General features: G+C 39.5%; 1 protein-coding gene across 4 annotated transcripts in view; it reads right to left on the reverse strand.

Moving 5' to 3' along the window:
• RFC1 (replication factor C subunit 1) overlaps positions 1–21302 on the reverse strand; it is a 77546-nt gene that overhangs the window by 11517 nt on the left and 44727 nt on the right. For 2 of the 4 annotated variants that reach the window (XM_009447518.4, XM_054682837.2), the window contains 12 exons: positions 20874–20961; positions 19971–20257; positions 16475–16582; positions 12312–12491; positions 11003–11107; positions 8167–8563; positions 6125–6234; positions 4364–4478; positions 2600–2691; positions 2276–2413; positions 2039–2134; positions 1817–1915 (listed from right to left, as the gene is read on the reverse strand). In XM_009447518.4, the coding sequence (XP_009445793.1) occupies positions 1817–1915; positions 2039–2134; positions 2276–2413; positions 2600–2691; positions 4364–4478; positions 6125–6234; positions 8167–8563; positions 11003–11107; positions 12312–12491; positions 16475–16582; positions 19971–20257; positions 20874–20961 (1815 nt within the window). Of the gene's footprint in view, positions 1–1816; positions 1916–2038; positions 2135–2275; positions 2414–2599; positions 2692–4363; positions 4479–6124; positions 6238–8166; positions 8564–11002; positions 11108–12311; positions 12492–16474; positions 16583–19970; positions 20258–20873; positions 20962–21302 lie in introns of all 4 variants that reach the window. The other 2 variants (XM_001140765.6, XM_054682836.2) reach the window with 1 other exon arrangement.

Here is a 21302-nt window from a genome sequence, read left to right on the forward strand (position 1 = left end):
AACAGTAACATCACCAAATGCTAACGAGGATATGGAACAAGAGGAATTCCATTCATTGCTGGTGGGAATGCAAAACTGTACCGTTTGGTAGTTTCTTACAAAATTAAACATACTCTTACCACACGATCCAGCAACCACGCTTCTTGGTATTCACCCAAATGAAACTATGTTCACACAAAAATCTGCACAGGATGTTTATAAGCAGTTTTATTTATAATTACCAAAAGTTGTAAGCAACCAAGATGTCCTTTTAGTAGGTAAATAAACAATTTAACTGTGGTACAGTCACACAATGTAATATTATTCAACAATAAAAAGAAGTGAGCTATCAAGCCATGAAAAGACATGGGGGGGCAGGGCATGGTGGCTCACCCCTGTAATCCGAGCACTTTGGGAGGCCGAGGTGGGCGGATCACTTGAGGTCCGGAGTTCGAGACCAGCCTGGCCAACATAGTAAAACCTTGTCTCTACTAAAAATAAAAAATTGGCCAGGTGTGGTGGCAGGTGCCTGTAACCCGAGCTACTCAGAAGCCTGAGGCAAGAGAATCACATGAACCTGGGAGGCAGAGGCTACAGTGAGCCAAGATCATGCCACTATACTCCAGCCTGGGTGACAAAGCAAGACTCCGAAAAAAAAAAAAAACCAAAAAAAAAAAAAAAAAAAAAAAGTTATGGAAGAACCTTATATGCCATTACTACGTGAAAGAAGCCAATTGGAAAAGTCCACATACTACATGATTCCAACTATACCACATTCTGGAAAAGGCAAAACTATGGACACAGTAAAAGGATCAGTGGCTGCCAGGGGTTGTAGGGAGAAAAGAGGAAAGGAAGAATGAACAGGTAGAGCACAGAGGATTTTCAGGACAGTGAAACTATTCTGTATGATACTACAATGGTGAATACATGTCATTTGTCAAAACCATACAATGTACAACACCAAGAGGGAATGCTAATGTAAACTACGGACTCTGGGTGATAATGAGGTATCACTGTAGGTTCATCGATTGTAACAGATATACCACTGTGGTGGGGGATGTTGGCAGTGGGAGAGGCTGTGCGTGTGAGGGGGACATGAAGTATGTGAGAACTCTCTGTACCTTCCACTCAATTTTTAATCCATAGGCCAGGCATGGATCACCATGTTGGCCAGGCTGGTCTCAAACTCCTGAGCCTAAACTGCTCTAAAAAATAAAGCGTATAGGCCAGACGTGGTGGCTCACACCTGTAATCCCGGCACCTTGGGGGCCGCAGCAGGAGGATCACTTGAGGCCAGGAATTCAAGACCAGTCGGGGAAACATAGCGAGACCCTGTCTCTACCAAAAATTTTGAAAATTTAAATAAATAAGAAAGTGTATTAACTTTTTTAGAATCTGCTTAATCATTGCTCTAACTACAAATTCTGATTAGCAACTAGGTAAAATACAACACAGAGGAAACTGATACATACCTCTAGTTTCAGAGAGGTCATTAAACTAAACCATTTGACATGGATTATTCTGAACAGTGCAAAACCATTCCAAAGACGAAAGCCAAACATAAGGAACTCTGGAAAAGCCATTTTATAATTGTTGAAGCATAAGTATAATTTAAAATTTATCCCTTTCTCAAAATTTATAATTGACATTGACAATCTTTGAGAAAAAATTCATTTGAATTAGAAACACTTTCAGCAGCTGTCTATACTTCCTACTATATATCCCTGGATTCCACAGGCATACCAAGGAACTATAATAACTACTTCTATCAAGCTACCTACAGAACAAGAAGTGTTTTGGCTTAGGAAAGTAACTAAGACATGGACATTTATTTTACCATTTTGATATCCTTTTTGGCTCTGTGAGAATCAGCTTTGGCCTGGTCATAGGTTAATGCTTTACTTCGTGCACACCACATACTCAGATTATGTAAAACCTAAAAGAATCACAAATAAGACAACGTCAAGATAGGAAAATCCTGTTGCTCCCCATCCCTACAAGGTTGAAAGCATTAGTTAAAAATAATCAACAACTGTTACATGATATATATTTAATTTACCTGTCTGATATCTTGATTGGCACCCAAAATTATTTCATTCATAGCTGGAGGGGGAATCTTTAAACCTTCTTTAAATGCAATAGACATCATAGCACCCTGAAATTGACAAGGCAGGAGTCCTCAATGATTTTTAACTCATATAATCAGGTATTTTAAAAATATTTAACAGGTACTTTTAAAAATTGACCCTTAAATAAATAGGCTAGTGTGATGGAAAAAAAATTTCAATCATCATACCTTAATCTGTTCAACCCGAGGTCTTTGAAAACGAAGATCAAAACAGTAATGAACCAGAGAGCGAATCTTGGGATGATTTCTATCATTGCACATACAAATAATGGGAATTTTAGTATGTTTTATCAGGCCAATTAATTCCTGAAAGGCAAGTTTGCAACACAAAAATAATTATTTTAAAAATGACAAATACCACACAAGGTATTTTAGGTTCTAAAAATCTCCTCAGCAACATGCCTTAACTGCCCTAAGTATGAGAGAATGACAATGTTTTAACAATCTAAATTATCAACAGTGAAACTGCAAAAAATACAGCACTTGAGTTACCTGAATTCCTCCCCTATCCTCATTGCCTGCCATGCCATCTACTTCATCCATGATGAGAGCATGTTTCGTGCTTACTGAAGAGGCTGCTCCATCTGACCCAGGTTGAGGAGCAATGGGATGAGACAAAAACAAAATAACAATTGCTCAAAAACTGCTGCTCTGTAGAAAATTATGTAACAGATATTAAACTTCAAAAGCTACAAGAATGTGCAGCACTGGACTACAGAGTGTTGTTAAAGAAAAAAAAAAAAAGAATATGCAGAGAAGAGAAACTCTCCCTGCCACCCATCCCCCTGCAGACCCCAATTCCCTTCCCAGAGGCAAACAACAGTCTCTTATATGTCCTTTAAGAGATATTCTACACATATGTGCATAAAAATATACAACTGAGTTTTGATTTTTTTTTTTTTGAGACAGAGTTTCACTCGTTGCCCAAGCTGTAGTGCAATGGCACGATATTGGCTCACTGCAACCTCCGCCTCCCGGGTTCAAGCGATTCTTTTGCCTCAGCCTCCCGAGTAGCTGAGATTACAGGCGCACGCCACCACACCCGGCTAATTTTTGTATTTTTAGTAGAGACGGTGTTTCGCCATGTTGACCAGGCTGGTCTCAAACTCCTGACCTCAGGTGATCTGTCCACCTCGGCCTCCCAAAGTGCTGGGATTATAGGCGTGAGCCAACATGCCCAGCCAGTTTTGTCATTTTATGTATTTTGGTGATTCATTCTTTATCTTACAGATACAGAACACTTCATTTTTTAAGGCAATTTAATACTCCATTCTACACTTGTATCACACTTTACTTAATCACCATTAATGAACTATATAGGATGCTTCCAAGCTTTTTTCTATTATGTCATACTAAATGACTATCCTTATCTATATGGCATATATATGCCACTTTGCACATATAAAAGTAAAATAATAGCTAAATTCCAGCAATTGGAATTTCTGGGCTAGATGGTATGTGTAATTTGAGAAATATTGCTGGACTCTCTCCAGAGTTGTACCAATCTACCCTCCCACCAGCCATGTCTAAGAGTGACATTTCCTGAGCAAATTATTTTGAACAATGTGAAGGCACCAAGAATTCATTCAGGTGACAAAACAACATACCATAGACTCTAAATAGGCACTGTGTGGTCCTTAACTTGAGCATCTTATTTTCCACGAACTCTGGCCATAGAGGACCACTAGCCACAACCTGAAACACAGTGGGCATTTGCACACTGTCTTCTCTTTTACTACCTTTGCCTGCAATGACCTCTTCCACCTCCAAATGGTTTCTTTCTCATTCTTTGAGGTCTTTCAAAACAATTATCACCCCTTTAACTCAATGCCCCAAGCATAATTACTTCTTCATCTGCTGGCCTTATTACCTCACTCTGTATTACACACCTTATTACACACATGCAGAGTGAGGTTAATAAGGTAATGAGGTAATAAGTCACACTGCATTACACATGGTTTTTTATTTTCTTTCTCTCTTTACAGGATTCACCTGTGAATCCTCTAAAATCATATGAAAAACGCATAAATATGTGCATGTACACATTTTTATCACATTCTTAGAAACCTCTAAGACCTATGAAAGGGTAAGTACTGCCCCATAAGAGTGATGTCAGATGGCTTTCTTATTCTCTTGTTAGCCCCAGAATTTAGTAGGGTGCTTGGCACACAACCTGTGTTCAATACTGGTTACTGAACATTGAAATGAACATATTTTTCTTATATAACAACAACAGGAGGTCAAAAAGCCACATACTTGAATAAAAGCCTTTGATGCTGGTATTGTTCAGTGACTCAGCAACAATCGCCTTCAAACTGCTCTTACTCCGGGTGTCACTTGCATTCAGTTCCACGTAGCTGTATCCCAACTCCTAATCAAAATATTGGAAACCACTGAAGGCACAATACAAATTAACTCCACCACCCCCGCCAAGAAAGGCCAGTTAAGAAAGAAAGAAGGTACAAAATTAATATAAAAACCCATAGGTAAAAGTATAAAGTACGATACTAACAGACAATGAGATTAACTATAGTATGCCTTACAATATTAGAAATTTTTAGAATATCATATACATACATATACACATATAAACACAAATAAGTTTGGTCTTAAAACTTCAGCTGACAAATCACTAATCTGGAAGAGTATATTCAAACAAGCAATTTTACTAAATTTACTTCTTAAAGTCCTAAAAAAAGGATTAAACATAATCATCCCAACAATTCACTATCAGACACAGAATTAATCTATTATAAGATACCAGCCAGGTGCGTTGACTCACACCTGTAATCCCAGCGCTTTTGGGAGGCCAAAGCGGATGGATTAATTGAGGTCAGGAGTTTGAAACCAGCCTGGCCAACATGGTGAAACCCCACCTCGACTAGAAATACAAAAAATTAGCTGGGCGTGGTGGCGTGTTCCTGTAGTCTCAGCTACTCTGGAGGGTGAGGCATGAGAATCACTTGAACCTGAGAGGCAGAAGTTGCAGTGAACCGAGATCGTGCCATTACACTCCAGCCTGGGCGGCAGAGTAAAACTGTGTCTCAAAACAAAAAAATAAAATAAGATATCAAAAAGTAATCCTCTCTAAGATAATTTATAAAGTTAAATCATTCTTTGTCACGACACTATCCCAATAAACAATTTTCCTCTGAAATCAGGAAAATTCAAATTATTCTGATTCATTTCCCAAAACTGATTACCTTATGCCTTAATTTGTAAAAAAATATAATGATAATAATAAAGAGAGAAAAAGAGTTGTGTTCACAACTGTAGGGACTAGGAAAAAAATGTTGTTTTGCTTTTTCATTAATGTTTATAAACAGTGGAAACAGATAAAATTTTATTTAAATTTTATGCAGATGCATACAACAAAAAAACAAAAGAAACCACAAGCTTATGCAGCAGAGGACTGAGAAATCCAGCAATAAATTTCTAATCTCTTATTTCATCACTCTGATACTAACACGTGAACTCTGATCTGCTCTAGTGCCTAAGCAAGTCAAGTTCTCCCATTGTCTACAGGGATTCAGTAGCAATAGAGACAACAGGAACGAAGGCAGGATCACACAGTGCTGAAGAGCAGAACCCTGAGTCAAGCTACCGGGTGAAAACTGGGCCTCCACCCTCCTCCCTAAGCCTATTTCATTTGACACATGTGGATGATGACAGTACAGATAATTATTCAGTACACAGAATTATTCAAAGGCATTAAGATATTTGCATCTTTCAGAGTCTAGAATACATGTTTTTGTTATCTATAATACACCCACGTGCTTAGTACACTGCCTTGCTCGTTGGTAAGTATTGCTTATTACTTTAATTACTAAGGATTAAAATTACAAACATCGCCAGAACCAAAACAGGTTCTAAAGGTTTTATTTTAGAAAAATAAACACAGTTTATATATAGACACCACACACACATGCACACGCACAGATGTGGGTACACACTTTTATCTCCTAGCCATGACCACTCGAGGTTATCTGTCCAACCACACTGCGACAACGCACCCACCTGACACACCAGGGAAGCTGTGGTGGTTTTGCCAACACCAGGAGGGCCTGACAGCAACGCTGCTTTAAAACTAGAGCCATCATCTTTGCCGGAAAATTTACCAAACTTTGCTGCTAGGAAAAAAGAAGTTCCAGAGTGTTAACCTATATCACCTAACAGAAATTCAGGCACGGCAGAAATAGTTATGCCTAAACTTTGCATAGACAGCAGTCCTCCAGTTTAGTTCTAAATTTGCAGACTATTTTCTACAAAGCATAAACAAGTTTCCAGAGCATTCAGTGAAATTCTACTTCCTACCTCACCCCCACCCAAAATAAAAAACTAAAAACTAACTCACTTTAAAACTCTTGATTTGAAATAATAATTGTATGAGTTTCCTTTCCTGTGAACGCACAGGCCACGGAGCACGCTGCCGGGGCTCGATTCCAACTCCATCCATCCTCATGCCACCTCTCACCAGCCGTGGGTACTTTAGAAGTGACTTAGCCCCTCTGTGCCTGCCTCCTCCTTTGTTAGATGAGGAGAACAACAGTAAAGTTGCCGCTAAGGATGTTGTGAGGACGGAATGGCTGAGCACAGAGCCATGCAAGCTTCACTAAATGTTAACAAGCATAGTAGCTACATGGTCACAAGAAGAAAAAATGACTTGAAGATGCTGCGTCTGCAACTATCTTGTGCCCCTCAACACTACAGCACTCTTCCTCCCCTCACCACGTGAGCACCTGGCACATACATCATGCTCAACTCATACTCAATAACTGACAGAGACAATGGTTTTCAACCTACTACCAGCGGGCATGAAGACAGGGACTAGAGTTCACCCGAAGCTTTAAAACAGTCTTCTCGGCCGGGTGCGGTGGCTCACGCCTGTAATCTCAGCACCTGGGGAGGCCAAGGCGGGTGGAGCACAAGGTCAGGAGTTCAAGACCAGCCTGGCCAGCATGGTGAAACCCCATCTCTACTAAAAATACAAAAAATTAGCCAGGCATGGTGGTGTGCACCTGTAGTCTCAGCTGCTCAGGAGGCTGAGGCAGAAGAATCACCTGAACCCAGGAAGCAGAGGTTGCAGTGAGCCAAGATCGCACCACTGCACTCCAGCCTGGGCAACAGAGCGAGACTCTGTCTCAAAACAAAACAAAACAAAACAAAACAAAGTCTTCTCCAGGCACATGAAATGCCTGTCTCCTCTTTTAAGGGAGATTTTATGAAGTTTCAGAATGAAAAAAGTGATTTAACTTAAATTTAGTCCTGTATCATTACAATATATTATTTTTATAAATAAACAGGCATCATTGGCAATGATGATTGGCAATCTAGTCATCACTGGTCTATGTTGAAAACACTACTAAAACATTTGTGATCTCAAAGCTCAGTTAAGAAAATACTTTGGACATTAAATACATATTGGAGCTTTTCACTCTCCACGACAAATAATACATCATAAACAAGGACAGAAACTACAGAAGCACAGGCCTGTCGGGCCTGCCACAGCAAATCGTGCTTGCTACTGGGAGTTTAGGCTGACTGCCCTGCACGCATGCCTCTGTTATTTATTCACAGCTTTCCTCCTAGTGCCCTTGCCACTCAGGGGTCTTGCTGTCACATGGCTTCAGACCTTGGGACACATACTCTTTCCTACCCAACACTCATCTCTCCCTCCCTTCGCCTAGCTAGCTCCTACTTTGTTTCCAAGTCTTAGCTTAGCCATCCCTTCCTCTGGGATGGGAGCACACACACCCTGGCCCTGACCACACATCTTCATCCTCACAGCACCCTGGACTTACCCCTCTAGCAGTACTTGGCAAATATATTTTAATGGCTGGTTCAGATATGCCTCCCCCACTGCCTGTGAGCTCCTGAGAGGGACTGTTTTGTTCACAACACCACCAGCAGGGTCTAGTACTGCACCTGGGTTCAGATCAAGCTCTTAATAAATGCTTGCTGACAGATGAATGAATCGTTAGATTTTCTCATATATGTGCCACTGAGCAATCACATGTTGATATACACACACACAAAAATGAGTGAGGCTGTAAAATCACCGTGTTTTTTATCTTCGGAAGAACTCTTTTGCCAGTTTCGGAGCCAGCGTAGGAGTTTGTTGGCACAGCTCTGGTCACCTTGCTGTCCAATTATGGTCTTGAGCGAGGTTGGCTTATATTTATCCACCCAGAGCAAATTTTCCACTTTGTTTTCACTGCTGTCATCAGCCAAATTCCTAGCCTTGCTGTCACCACTTGTCTCCTCGGCCACCTGCTCCTTGAAATCCAGGCTTTTCCAAAACACATCTGTTTCCTTTTTTATTGTCTTTGCCAAACTGTCCCTTTTGGAAGTCGGCCTGCTCTTTTTAGATTCTGATTCCTTTTTAGATGGACTAATTTTTCTTTTTCCTTGGACTTTTTTTTGGGGTGTTCTCTCCAGTTTGGACTCTTTCTTCATCTTAAGAAGTGGAAAAATGAGGAAAAAAGAAACCTGATGAAACATACAGAATTTCTATCCTGCTAAACGTACTACAGAGAGCAATCAGAGATATCCAAGTGGGCTACTCAACCTGGGCTGGTCTTTTCACAACAGACTTTCCTGTTTGTGGAAATCACCACCTTCTAAACTATAAAAATTAACAAACACACCAGAAACCACCAAATGCAATTTCTAAAAGTGAGAACATGTTGATTTTTAAAAGTAATAAGTACTCCAATTTTAGTTTGAAAAAAACAAAGTATAGTGTTGAGATTTTTGTTTCAAAGTTTCCTAATTAAAAGTTAACGCCTCGACAAAAACTTGTACACAAATGTTCATAACCACATTATAGCTAAAAGATGGAAACAATCCAAATGTCCATCAACTGAAAAAGAAACAAAATAGGATGTGTCCACACAATGAAATATTATTTACCCCTAATAAGGACTGAAGCACTGATACATGCTACAACCCAGGTCAACCTTGAAACCACTATGCTAAGTGAAAGAAGCCAGACACAAAAGGCCATATATTCTAATGTCTCCATACACACGTGAAACGTCCAGAATAGGAAAATCCATAGAGACAGAGCAGAGCAGTGAGTGCCACGGGGTGGATAGAATGAGTGGCTGCTGATAGGTACAGGGTTTCTTTTCAGGGTGATGAAAATGTTCTGGAATTACACAGTGCTAATGGTTGTATACTCTTGTTAATATACTAAAAACCACTGATTTGTATACTTTATAAGGGTGGATTTTATAGTATGTAATATCTCTGTTTTTAAAAAAATTAGTGCCTCTTTAGCAGTGGATGCTAAAATTAGTGGATGAATGTTTAAGGACAAACTCCTGGATATAAGCATAAGTACCTCCTTCTCCTGCCAAGACAGTTATCGATTACAAAGGAAAAAATAGTCACTTTACTAGTGAAGAAACCCAGCACTAGTTTCAGTGGGATGCTGAATCATCTTAACCAAATAATCAAGGTTATCCTCACTAATAATAAGACGTTATTGACATCCTGTATCTATGATAGGATGCACTGAGGACACAAGATGGCTTGTGTACACAACAAGTAACATCCATGGTGTTCTTAGAAAAAAGGCGTAATCTCAACCTAATCATGAGAAAACATCACAGATCCAAACTGAGAGACATTCCACAAAACTGACCAGTACTCATTAAAAGTGTCAAGGTTGTAAGAAGACAAGGAAAGACTGAAGAAATGTCATCGACGGGAGAAGACTAAGAAGACACAACTAAATGCAGTGTGGGACCCTGGAACAGAAGAACTACAGGGGAAAATGTAAGGTTCGAAAAATATGTACAGGTTAGTTAACAATACGGCATCAATGTTAATTTCCTGGTTTTTATAACTATGCTATGGTTATGTAATCGAAATCATTCCCTAGATTTCTCTAACCGGAATAACCTGGATGGACCATCTTGCCATTTGGGTGACAGAGCTGGGGACATTAAAATCTTGGAATGCTGGCAATCCTGTGTCCTGTGTGTAAAAAAAGATGGTCTACAGTGGGAATGAATGAGGCTAACTAGTAGAAACAGAGAGACAGAAACTGAAGGGGTCCTCACAGCTTTGTAGTCTGTGGATCCAGTAGTTCCTAGACCAGACCCTCCCTGCCCATAGTTTAGTTATGTGAGCCAACATTTTTCCTTTTGCAAAAGCTAATACAGGCTAGGTGTCTGCACAATTTAAAAAGTCCTAATACAGTTCTAATTGAAAACAAATTTATCATGCTAATGCCTATTAAAATATCCTTTAAGGAACTCTTAAACAATAACCTTTGCATAAAGTCAACGTGAGAATATGGCCGGGAACAGTGGCTCACACCTATAATCCCAGCACTTTGGGACGCTGAAGTGGGTGAATCACTTGAGGTCAGGAGTTCAAGGCCAGCCTGGCCAACATGGTGAAACTCCGTCTCTATTAAAAATATAAAAATTAGCAGGCGTGGTGTCAGGTATCTGTAGTTCCAGCTACTCAGGAGGCTGAGGCAGGAGAATCGCTTGAACCCAGGAGGCAGAAGTTGCAGTGACCCGAGATCACACCACTGCACTCCGACCTGAGGGACAGAGCTAGACTCTGTCTCAAAAAATTAAAAAATAGTAATAATAATAGTAATATGGAAAATAAGGAAAGTTTGATAAGTAGATATGTTATATGCAATATACTGTTCTTTCTCTACTCATATTCCCTGACAAAGATAAGAAAAAACAACAAAGTAGACATCTTGAAGCAGAGTCTTCCAGCTCAAAAGGAACTAAGGTGGTTCATTTGTGGTAGACAGGGATGTTAATCTTTCAGCCAACAAGCCTGTATCCACCCAAGACATATGTCTATGAAATTAAAAAGTTAACATACACCAACTTAAATAAATCACATTCATTTTACACGAACCTCAGTTTCAACTGCTATTTCGTACTTGGATTTCTTGCCTGGCATAGTCCGAATCAGATTCAACAGGCCATCTTCATCAATAATTTTTGTCCCCAAGGCTGCGGCCTGTTGATTAAAAATGTAAACCATCAAAACTGCATCCTGCATCCTACCATTCCCTTCTCTTACAAAAAAAAAAAAATTCTAGGGCCTATTAGTAGGTGAAAAACCACATTCGTAAATTAAGATAACACTGGAATTAAAAAAGAAAAACAAAAAATAGCACATTCATTGAAAAAGTAACATTGAAAAGAAAGAAAATAACAGATACATTCCCTAAGAGTAGCAGGTTGGCATGGGAAGTGGTCCATTTCTACTTTTGTGGACTGCTTTACCTTTCCTCCCCTAGAAAGGGGCAATGGCCACTAGGGCCTAAGACCAGCTCTTCATACCTTCTCCCATATTTAATGCATATGGCAGACATTTCCCCCACCTTCTTCCCTGCTGATGGAACTCCAATGTGTCCTTCTTCAAGTGACGAATGATGACTGGTCCAAGGCAACCAGAAACGTCTTGGTTCTTCCCAACCTCCCATACAGCTCTGAGTGGCCAGGTGACAGCTCTGGCCAATGAGCCTTATGTGAAATTCTATAAGACATGTTTCTGGGAAAACTCTCGTCAGGCCAGTCACAGCTCTTATGACATACTTGCCACTGTTCCCTTTTCCTGCCTTGAATAAGAATTTAAATGCCTAGAGCTGCAGCTACCTTGCAACCACAAGGCAACATGCATGAGGACAAAAGTTAACACAATAAGGACAGATGGAGGAACCACATCGTTGAGATGCCGAACTATCCCAGCAATACCTCCAGAATTCTTGTGAGAAAAATTAGCAGCTGTTTAATCCATGGTTAATCAGATATTCTGCTGTTTGGAGTTAAACACAATCCTACCCAACAGGCCACTGATTCTTTTTCTAAAAACACCAATTTAAAAAAACCTAAGATGATGTATACAGTGGCATATATAGGAATACTTCGGACTGGAAGAAAAAGAAAACTGCATTTGTTTCTATCTTCAAAAATAAAAAAAGACTTAAACTTAAATACACTAAAAAAAAGTCAAGTAAACAGGAACTATGCCTTCCATTGGAAAACCAAAATCCTGGTGTCAGAGCCAATAACACTTCTGTGGAGAAGAAATAATGTAGGCAAGAAATTACTTTTCTATTTCTTTCCTTCATTTAACTCTGAGTAAAGGGCAAATCACATCAAGAGTGTGCCAAGGCAGGCAGGAGGTGTCATGGTGTTGAGAACAAAGCAGTACCCACCTTATCACTCTTGGACTGTCCACTATCACGACCCATGACAAGATAATTTGTTTTCTTGCTGACATTTCCTGTTACTTTTCCCCCATAACGTTCAATTAGAGACTTGGCCTCATCTCGTTCAATAGACTCCAGCACGCCTGTGATTACAAATATAAGGCCTTCCAAGCAATTTTCAGCTCCCTAAAAACCAAAATGTTCAAGCAGAGAGGAAATTACATGGTAGCTTTCCAAAGAAACATTTGGCATCAAAACTGCAGGAAGTTGATTTTTCTCATTTTACATCATAAATAACCTTGGCATGGAAAGTTTGCTGGAAATTTACAGCAAATAAGCACCACCTGAAATTAGATCCTAAGAAATTTTGATATGGCTAACATTTAATAAACTTACAAAACAAGCAGTGAAAAACATACATCCAACACTGTTAGCAAAGCTATTAAAATTACCCATTCATACTATTTTCCATTATGCCCTCTTCATATCTAAACTACTAGTTAACTTGCATAACTGTAAATAAACAACCAAATGCAATCCATCTGTAGAAACTCTTGCTATTCAGGAAACTGCTTGTTCTTAAGAACTTTCCCAACAAGAATTTAATAGAAGCAGGTATACTCCTATCATTTTGATGTTTCTGTTAATGTTTCGAAACAATGTACTTTAAAATCAGAATCACTTCTTATCATTTTCAAATACTTCTGATGCTTTTCATCACATTAGTGATCAGAAATGAGGTCTAATTCCCCAATCCCTGCCCGCAAGAGCTAAGTAGGATCTTAACTGTAAGTTGAAGGGAGTTTTGCCCGAACTCATGGATTGTACAAGAACAAACTGCTGCTGGGTTGGATGGTCTGCCAATGGATTGTGGTGTGGCATATCTGAAGGCTACTGAATGCAACTTATAATGCTTAATAAAAAATCTTTACTGTTTTATGGGAAAAAAGGGGAAAAAGGCAACTCTTGCTACTGTTAAAAAGGGAAAGTTTTGATTCTAAAAAGCTAAGCAAGTGTGAGCTCGTGCCTTCCTCTCTGCTCATTACTCTAGGATAGTAAATCTAGCAATCTTCTAGTAACTTAAAGGCAAGATCGTATTATCTCTGGATTGGAAAGATAACTCTCATAATGTATAATATAAGAGATACTTGCCAAAGAGAGCTGGATGGAAAAGACATTAAATCTTAATTGGAACTATGTTGAGTTATATATTTTTGCAATGGCTCAATAAAATTATACAACCAAACAAAATGAAAATTATACATGACATTCCAAGTGACTTATTACTCTTTTAATAGAGAATTGAGATTAACAAACTTAAAATGGGTTTGAAAAGCAGCAGCCAACCAAAATTCAAAGACTGCCACCATGTAAGTTCAATCCTTCACCATTCAGATGAAGAATCTTTCTCGGAAGACAAAAAGAAACAGCTATGAAGGTGCTTGGAAAGAAAAGGTTTGACTAACAATATCTCAGGGTCCCTTGAAGCCTTTATGGGTTCTTGGATTGAAATGATCTACTGTAACACTACAGGAACTTAACTACTTCTGAACAAACTCAAAACAACCCTGGAAAAATTGCACATGCAAGCCCCTATATCCCATATCCCAAATATCTATTATCTCCCAAATTATCACCCACTATGGCTCTGATTATCTTTTTACTTATCCAATCTTAGCACTTCTAGCCTCCCTATCAAACTCTTCCATTCTAGAATTTGGCTAAGCTCTTACTCCAGGAGCAGCCAGCCACCCCTAGTATCCTCAACCTCTTCTCCAACATTCCCTCCATAGCCTTGCCTTCACTGAAACCTGTCTGTCCCCTCAGGGCACCACTTTGACTGAAGTCCTCTCAAGCAGAACTTGTTTGGTCTCTCATACCCATGTACAGGAGGCAAGACTGGCATCTTCCTGCAGGCTCCCATAAAACCCATAAGCCCCTTAAGGCCGACCTTCTCGCTCCCCAGCCCGGTCCCAGCTACACCATCTCTCCCTCTCTTTATTAGGGGAGCTATTAATCTCTATATGTACTTATATATACCAAGCAAACTGAAAATTAAATTTATACATATATTGTATGCTTATCCCCTCCCCTCCTGCCTTCTCAGAAATCTCATGCTACAACTGATTCTCCTTCTCCTGCTGGTATAACTTCCATCTCTCCCTTTCTGGTAGGATCTATCCCATTAGCAAAACGCATGCTTTAAATATCTCCTACCATAAAAATACTTAAATCTCCCCCTAAATTCCACTTTCCATTCTAGCTAGAAGTCACTTCCCCTTCTAGTCCTTCTAGCTAGAAGTCCTCCCACTTCTTTCTCCTTCACAGCCAAACTTATCAAAAATACCTACTTTTGCTGTCTCCATTTAGTCTCCTCACACTCACTCTTCCACCCACTTCCATCAGGCTCTGCCTCCACTGTCCTTAGCTCTTGCTAAGGCCACTAAGGATCATTAATTCATGTTACTAAATGGAACAATTTCCCGTCTTCCCTTACCTGGAATCTTAACAGCATGACAGACTTAACTACTCAATCATTTTTGAAATACTCTCTCTTCCCTTTGCTTCTGTGATCCCACGCTTATCAAACTTCTCTCCCATGTTTGTAGCTGCTACTTCTCAGTTTCCTTTTGGTTTCCACCCTCTTCTACTTCACAAAGAAGCAGGGGCCAAGGCCCTCTTCTCTTCTTGTTCTGTACTAGTTTACCAGACGCTATTAATCCCTTCATGCCAAGAATGCCCAAGTTTGTCCATCTAGTTCTGACTTCTGTTCTAAGCTCCAGTCCCACATATCTGCTTGTCTACTCAGCATCTCCATATGGACATCTCATATAACCCTAAAGCACAGTGTGGCCAACAACGAACTCATTATCATCTCCCCAAACCAGCCCTGCCACCAATCGCATTATCCACCAAGCTGCTCATGCCAATAACAAGATCATCCCCAATACTCTTTCTTCTCACTTTCCACTTCAATTATCACCAAGTCCCATAGATTTTGCCTCTTCCAGTGAAACCTCTCCACTTTTCGACATTTTCACTGCTCCCCCAGACCAGTCCCTATCACTTCTCACCATCTCTCCTGATGATCTCTGTGTAGCTATTTCTGCCCCATCCACGGCACTTGGTACATCAGCAGCCAGAGCGATCTTTCAGAAATTCAAATCTGGTCATGTTATCCCTCCACTTTAAAATTCCTTCTCGGCCAGGCCCAGTGGCTCACGCCTGTAATCCCAGCACTTTGGAAGGCCAAGGCAGGCAGATCACCTGAGGTCGAGAGTTCGAGGCCAGCCTGACCAACATGGAGAAACCCCATCTCTACTAAAAATACAAAATTAGCCAGGCATGGTGGCGCAAGCCTGTAATCCCAGCAACTCCAGAGGCTGAGGCAGGAGAATCGCTTGAACCCAAGAGGTGGAGGTTGCCGTGAGCTGAGATTGTGCCACTGCACTCCAGCCTGGGCAACAGGAGCAAAAACTCCGTTTCAAAAACACAAAATAAAAATTCCTTCTCTTAGACAAAAGTCTTAAACATTAGGCCCTGCAAGATGTGATCCTATTAACCTCTTTGGCCATTCTCATCCCTTGGTCACTATGCTCCAACCATAATTTTTCTTTCAGTTCCTCAAACATACCATGCAAGAACCTTCCCCCTGCAGGAACATCATACATTCTGGCCCCTCTGCCCAGACCACCATGCCATCACAACCCCTTCACACCTGTTGAATCCCTTTCATTCTTCAAGTCTCCATTTAAATGTCACATTCTACATGCTCCACCAAGGACCAGGTTCCTCTGTTACACTACCTAAGGGCATCTTAGATTTTTCCCTCATAGCACATATCCCAATTATAATTAAATTATTTATTTAATGTCTCTTTCTTTAGGCTATAAGTGCCATGCAAGCAAAAACATTAGTTTTGTCACTGGTATAGTCTCAAAGCTCAGCCTTTCTAGTGCTACTTGTTATTTAAAGGGAACTTTTTCTAAGTATCAAGCAGTGATTCATAACATGAATAAACATCCCTAATTCTTGAAGACAGTAACTGAAGCTTTTCTGTTGCTCATTTTTAATTATTAATCCTCTGCTGCTATAATCATAGTGAATACATACATGGACCCATACGGCAGAGGCCCTCACAGAATGGCACGCCCTCTCAGTACTCTTACCTTTGGTATTTCTTTGGAGCCCAGAGCCTTGGGACCTTCTCGATTTAAGTAGCTTCGATAAGCTTGATAATTAGTGCGTTTCTTTTCAGAATCTTCAGGACTTACAGACTTTGGGAACAGGGAAAGGAAAATGAACAAAGTCATACAAAATTCATGCAAAATTTAAAATACATATCTAGAAATAAACATTATTTTTATTGTGTCACTTCTGTGTCTGGCTGTGAAATTAACAGTTTTAGCTACACAAGTACTTCCTAACTTACAGACAACTGACTTACGAACATCCCTGCATCAGTGCTTCTCAAAACTTTCCACTCTCTAAAGCCACACACCTCAGGGCAGATTATGGGAATAAGCCAAGTTGCCAGCTCCAAGCAAAGAAATGCAAAAAGTGTTTTACTTTAGAAATTCACCTGAATTTTAAATTATATTTCATGATATATCCATATATCCATGTTTAACGGGAAAATACATTTTTCCCCAAGTAAACCTGATCGCCCGAGAAGATATTCTGTGTTAATCCTATGACCTTCCATGCCCCTAAAGCACCAGCCTGCATCCCTAAGGACATAAGCATTCCAGTAGGAGAATCTAAACAGTCAGCTCAAAGAAGGTACAAGCTTTACTCCAAAGAGAAGACACGTTCTCTATGCTATTTCATCTCCTCCCATTCTACTTCTCTTGGGGAATTTACCGTAGGTATATCTCAGAAAATCCTGGGGAAACTTTTCAAACTATGCATCCCTAGATCCACCTCCAAGTTTCTCTTTCGGAGATATGGGGTATGGCTAGAATGTGTTTATGTGGGGGAAAAATATCTTAGATAGTTCTCATTTAAGAACCACTATCAGGTGTTTGTTATTTTTCCACTTCCTATTTTACATTATTTTACATTATTTTTAACTTGTAAGCAATCCCAAATCCTTTTGAGAGTAGACAAAATAGTAACTTCTATACAAAGAAATGGTGGCTGGCTGCAGTAGCTCACGCTTGTGGTCCCAGCACTTTGGGAGGCCGAGGTGGGTGGATCACGAGGTCAGGAGATCGAGACCATCCTGGCTAACACAGTGAAACGCCGTCTCTACTAAAAAAATACAAAAAACTAGCCGGGCTTGGTGGCGGGTGCCTGTAGTCCCAGCTGCTCGGGAGGCTGAGGCAGGAGAATGACGTGAACCTGGGAGGCGGAGCTTGCAGTGAGCTGAGATCGCGCCACTGCACTCCAGCCTGGGTGACAGAGCGAGACTCTGTCTCAAAAAAAAAAAAAAAAAAAAAAAAAAAAAAAAAAATGGAATGGCTTAACCAATAAAATAGTTCAGCTGGTTTGGCTAAGAGGTCGATAAGCCATTAACAGGCTGGTCCTAGAATCTAACCCTACTTTCTAACAATGGTTCTCAAATGTTGGTGTGTGTTCATATCATATGAGGAGCTTATTAAAATACAGCTGCCCACACCACATTCCCTGGGAAACTCCATATTTTTAACAAGTTTCACAAGAGAGTCCAGTGCATACCAACATGGAAAAACGATTAATTTACAACACTCATTCTATGAAAAGAATTCTGAATGGTAAACAGCGTATACAATAACTTTGAAGGACACCCACTTTATGAAGTCAGAATTATTTGACCAAGACCAACTAAATGTATTAAATAGACTTTATTTGACGTTTCCAACCAAAACTGCTTAAGTAAAAGTTTTGAGTTATTTCTATTCTAACTTTAAAAAGTACAGTGAAGAGTATCATTTAAAGATTTCCTCTTTCTTCATAAAAACAGACTGCCTCTGTAAATGGAACATGTTTTAGTGTGCCTGAAGAAAACCATTCATTTACCAGATAAGCATTTAGTGCAGAAAAAATCTGAGACCAAAAAGTTAATTGCTCCTTTAAGCGTATTTATAAGCATTGTCCACAAACAAAAGCATTCTGAAATCATCACCATTTCACTGTTCTGCACTAAAATATAATGGTGATGACCAGTTAAAATAGGTGATATTCTACTTTTAATCCTAAGTGCCTAAGAGGCATGAATGAATAGTGGTTTCTCATTATGAATCTAAAGTAGTTCCAAATTGGAGATTCAGAGACCGTTCGCTTCTCAAATATATTTCCTAGCAAAATCTTTCAAAGATATTCATTATCTCATCATTTTTTCCTTTAAAAATAATTTCAGTATCGCAACACTGTTGTACAAGAATAAAAAAGAGTAAATTTAGGACTAAGCCAAATAACAATCATTTTAATAATAATAGCTAAGATGGCACTTATTAGGTCCCAGGCACTGCTCTAAGTGCTTTTACATATGAAGTCATTAGGTACTATTATTATTATTCCTATTTTACAAACAGCACCAAAGCACAGACAGGGGAAGTGACCAAACCTGCTCAGAGGCCCAGAGCCTGAAACTGGCTCCAGAGCCTGTGTGTGGAGCCACTATGTTATACTGCTTCAGAGGACCTGAGTTCAAGGCTGGCCCTGCCACTTACCAGGTGGATGATCTTAGAATAGTTAAACTCTTTCAGCCTGTTTCCTCGTCTTTAAAAGTTGAATAATAAAAATAAATATCTCACAGGGTTGTTGTGAAAATTATATGAGCTACCACATGTAAAGTATTCGCACAGTATCTGACACACAATAACAATAAATATGGGCTTACTTAGGTATATTAATACTCCATATCCTACAACAGCTTCTAAATAAGATATCTTAAAAATATTATAATGACTTATGATCGTTAGAAATAAAACTTGAAAACAAACCCAGACTAACACATAGCACCAAAATATATACAGCAGTCCCCCTTTATCCGAGGAGGGTATGTTCCAAGACCACCCCAGTAGGTGCCTGAAACCACAGACAGTACCAAACTCTATATATACTTACATGTACTGTTTTTTCTATCTAATAACCAAGGCAGCTACCAAGTGACTAATGGGTGGGTAGTGTATCCAAGATGGATATGCTGGACAAAGAGATGATTCACATCCTGGGTGAGATAAAGCAGGCTGGCCAGAGAGATTTCATCATGTTACTCAGAAGAGTACCCAATTTAAACCTTATTAATTGTTCATTCCTGGAATTTTCCATTTAATACTTTCAGAACATGATTAACCACAAGTAACTGAAACTTCAGAAGGCAAAACCATGGATAAGGGGGAATACTGTACTCCCTAGAAAGTTCCTACCAAGGCCGGGCGCGGTGGCTCACGCCTGTAATCCCAGCACTTTGGGAGGCCAAGGTGGGCAGATCACCTGAGGTCGGGAGTTCAAGACCAGCCTGACCAACATGGAGAAACCCCGTCTCTACTAAAAATACAAAATTAGCCGGGCATGGTGGCACATGCCTGTAATCCCAGCTACTTGGGAGGCTGAGGCAGGTGAGTTGCTTGAACCTGGGAGGCAGAGGTTGCAGTGAGCCGAGATTGTGCCACTGCACTCCAACCTCAGCAACAAGAGCAAAACTCCATCTCAAAAAAAAAAAAAAAACAAAGTTCTTACCTCTTTTTTAGCTGGAGAACTTTTGGTTTTCTTAGGAGTTTTTGTCTCTCCTTTCAATTTAATGGCATTTTCTTTTCTTTTTGAGGCCACAGGCTCTATTTCTTTATAAGAGCTCTCTTCTTTTCTTTTCATAATTGCCAGCTTAGAACTGGCCTTGGGAGAAGAGACTTCTCCTATTTTGTCAGCTGATGACTTGGAATGTTGCTGAGATTCTTTTGAACTTTCATATTTACTTTGCTTCCTAGGACTGTAGCTCTTTCTTTCATCTGAAACTTGTGCTGTTTTTACTAGGAAGAAAGAAAAGATTATGATTGTTGTTTTTGGAAAATGATAATCTATATCAACTTTTCTTTCATTTTTCAACTGAGTAATCTTAGCACAGAATATACCCTGAAGGCCCAAAGTCCTAAAGTGTCAAGACCATCTGTTTATAGTAAATCTATAAATACATTTACTTATAGGACTAAGATCATCTAGACTAGCAGATGATTTGCTATCAGAACCACTGAAGAATAAAACCTACAGGCAATAAGCAAGAGAGTGAAGATGACCTGGCCAACTATGAGTCAACTCTGAGACTACCTCTGACATGAAAAGCTCAAAACATCTAGGTTCTTCATCTTTATATACTGAAATCCACATATTGCACTATACTTGGAAATTAACAGGAAGCCAGGAGTTTTAACACAATTCTCACAGTAATCATAGAGCAGATGGGCATTCTGTACCAGCTAGCATCCAAAGAGCTTTCAAAGTTTCTAAGTTCAATATGCTCTAATAGTCCTATGAAATAATGTCTACCTAACAATACATAATTACTGAATAGGATACTTAAACAAGATTATCATGAATTTACTTCCATGAAGACAAGTGCTCCATCTTACTTTTTTCTGCTAGTATTACCTTTATGAAGATATTTATGTTTTTCTGCTTTACTTAAATTGGCTTGGACAGATGAAAATGTTTCTCCCGCTTCTGTGTCCTTTCGAGCCTAAACAAATTTTAAAAGTGTCAAATGTGACAAATAATAGAAAAACTATTACCATAAAATCTGTTGTTAAAATCCATTAAAATTTTAAGAGTCACCTTTCAACTAGCAGGACACTACAATAAACTGTCATTCATTTATCCACAAAATTTCCAAGGCAAATGAGGCATATTTTATTACTTCATGTTACAAATGAGGAAACAGATGAAAGGGTATAAAAATACATCTATAAAAATTATCCCTCTTCATCCCAACCTGTAAATCTGGAAGTAGAAGCCTTATTTCTCCTTCATCTCAACTCTCAAATTGTTAGTATTAAGCAGTTAAAAACTAAAATCTAAATT

Source organism: Pan troglodytes, chromosome 3 (assembly GCF_028858775.2).
Source record: "Pan troglodytes isolate AG18354 chromosome 3, NHGRI_mPanTro3-v2.0_pri, whole genome shotgun sequence".
Lineage (NCBI taxonomy): Eukaryota > Metazoa > Chordata > Mammalia > Primates > Hominidae > Pan > Pan troglodytes.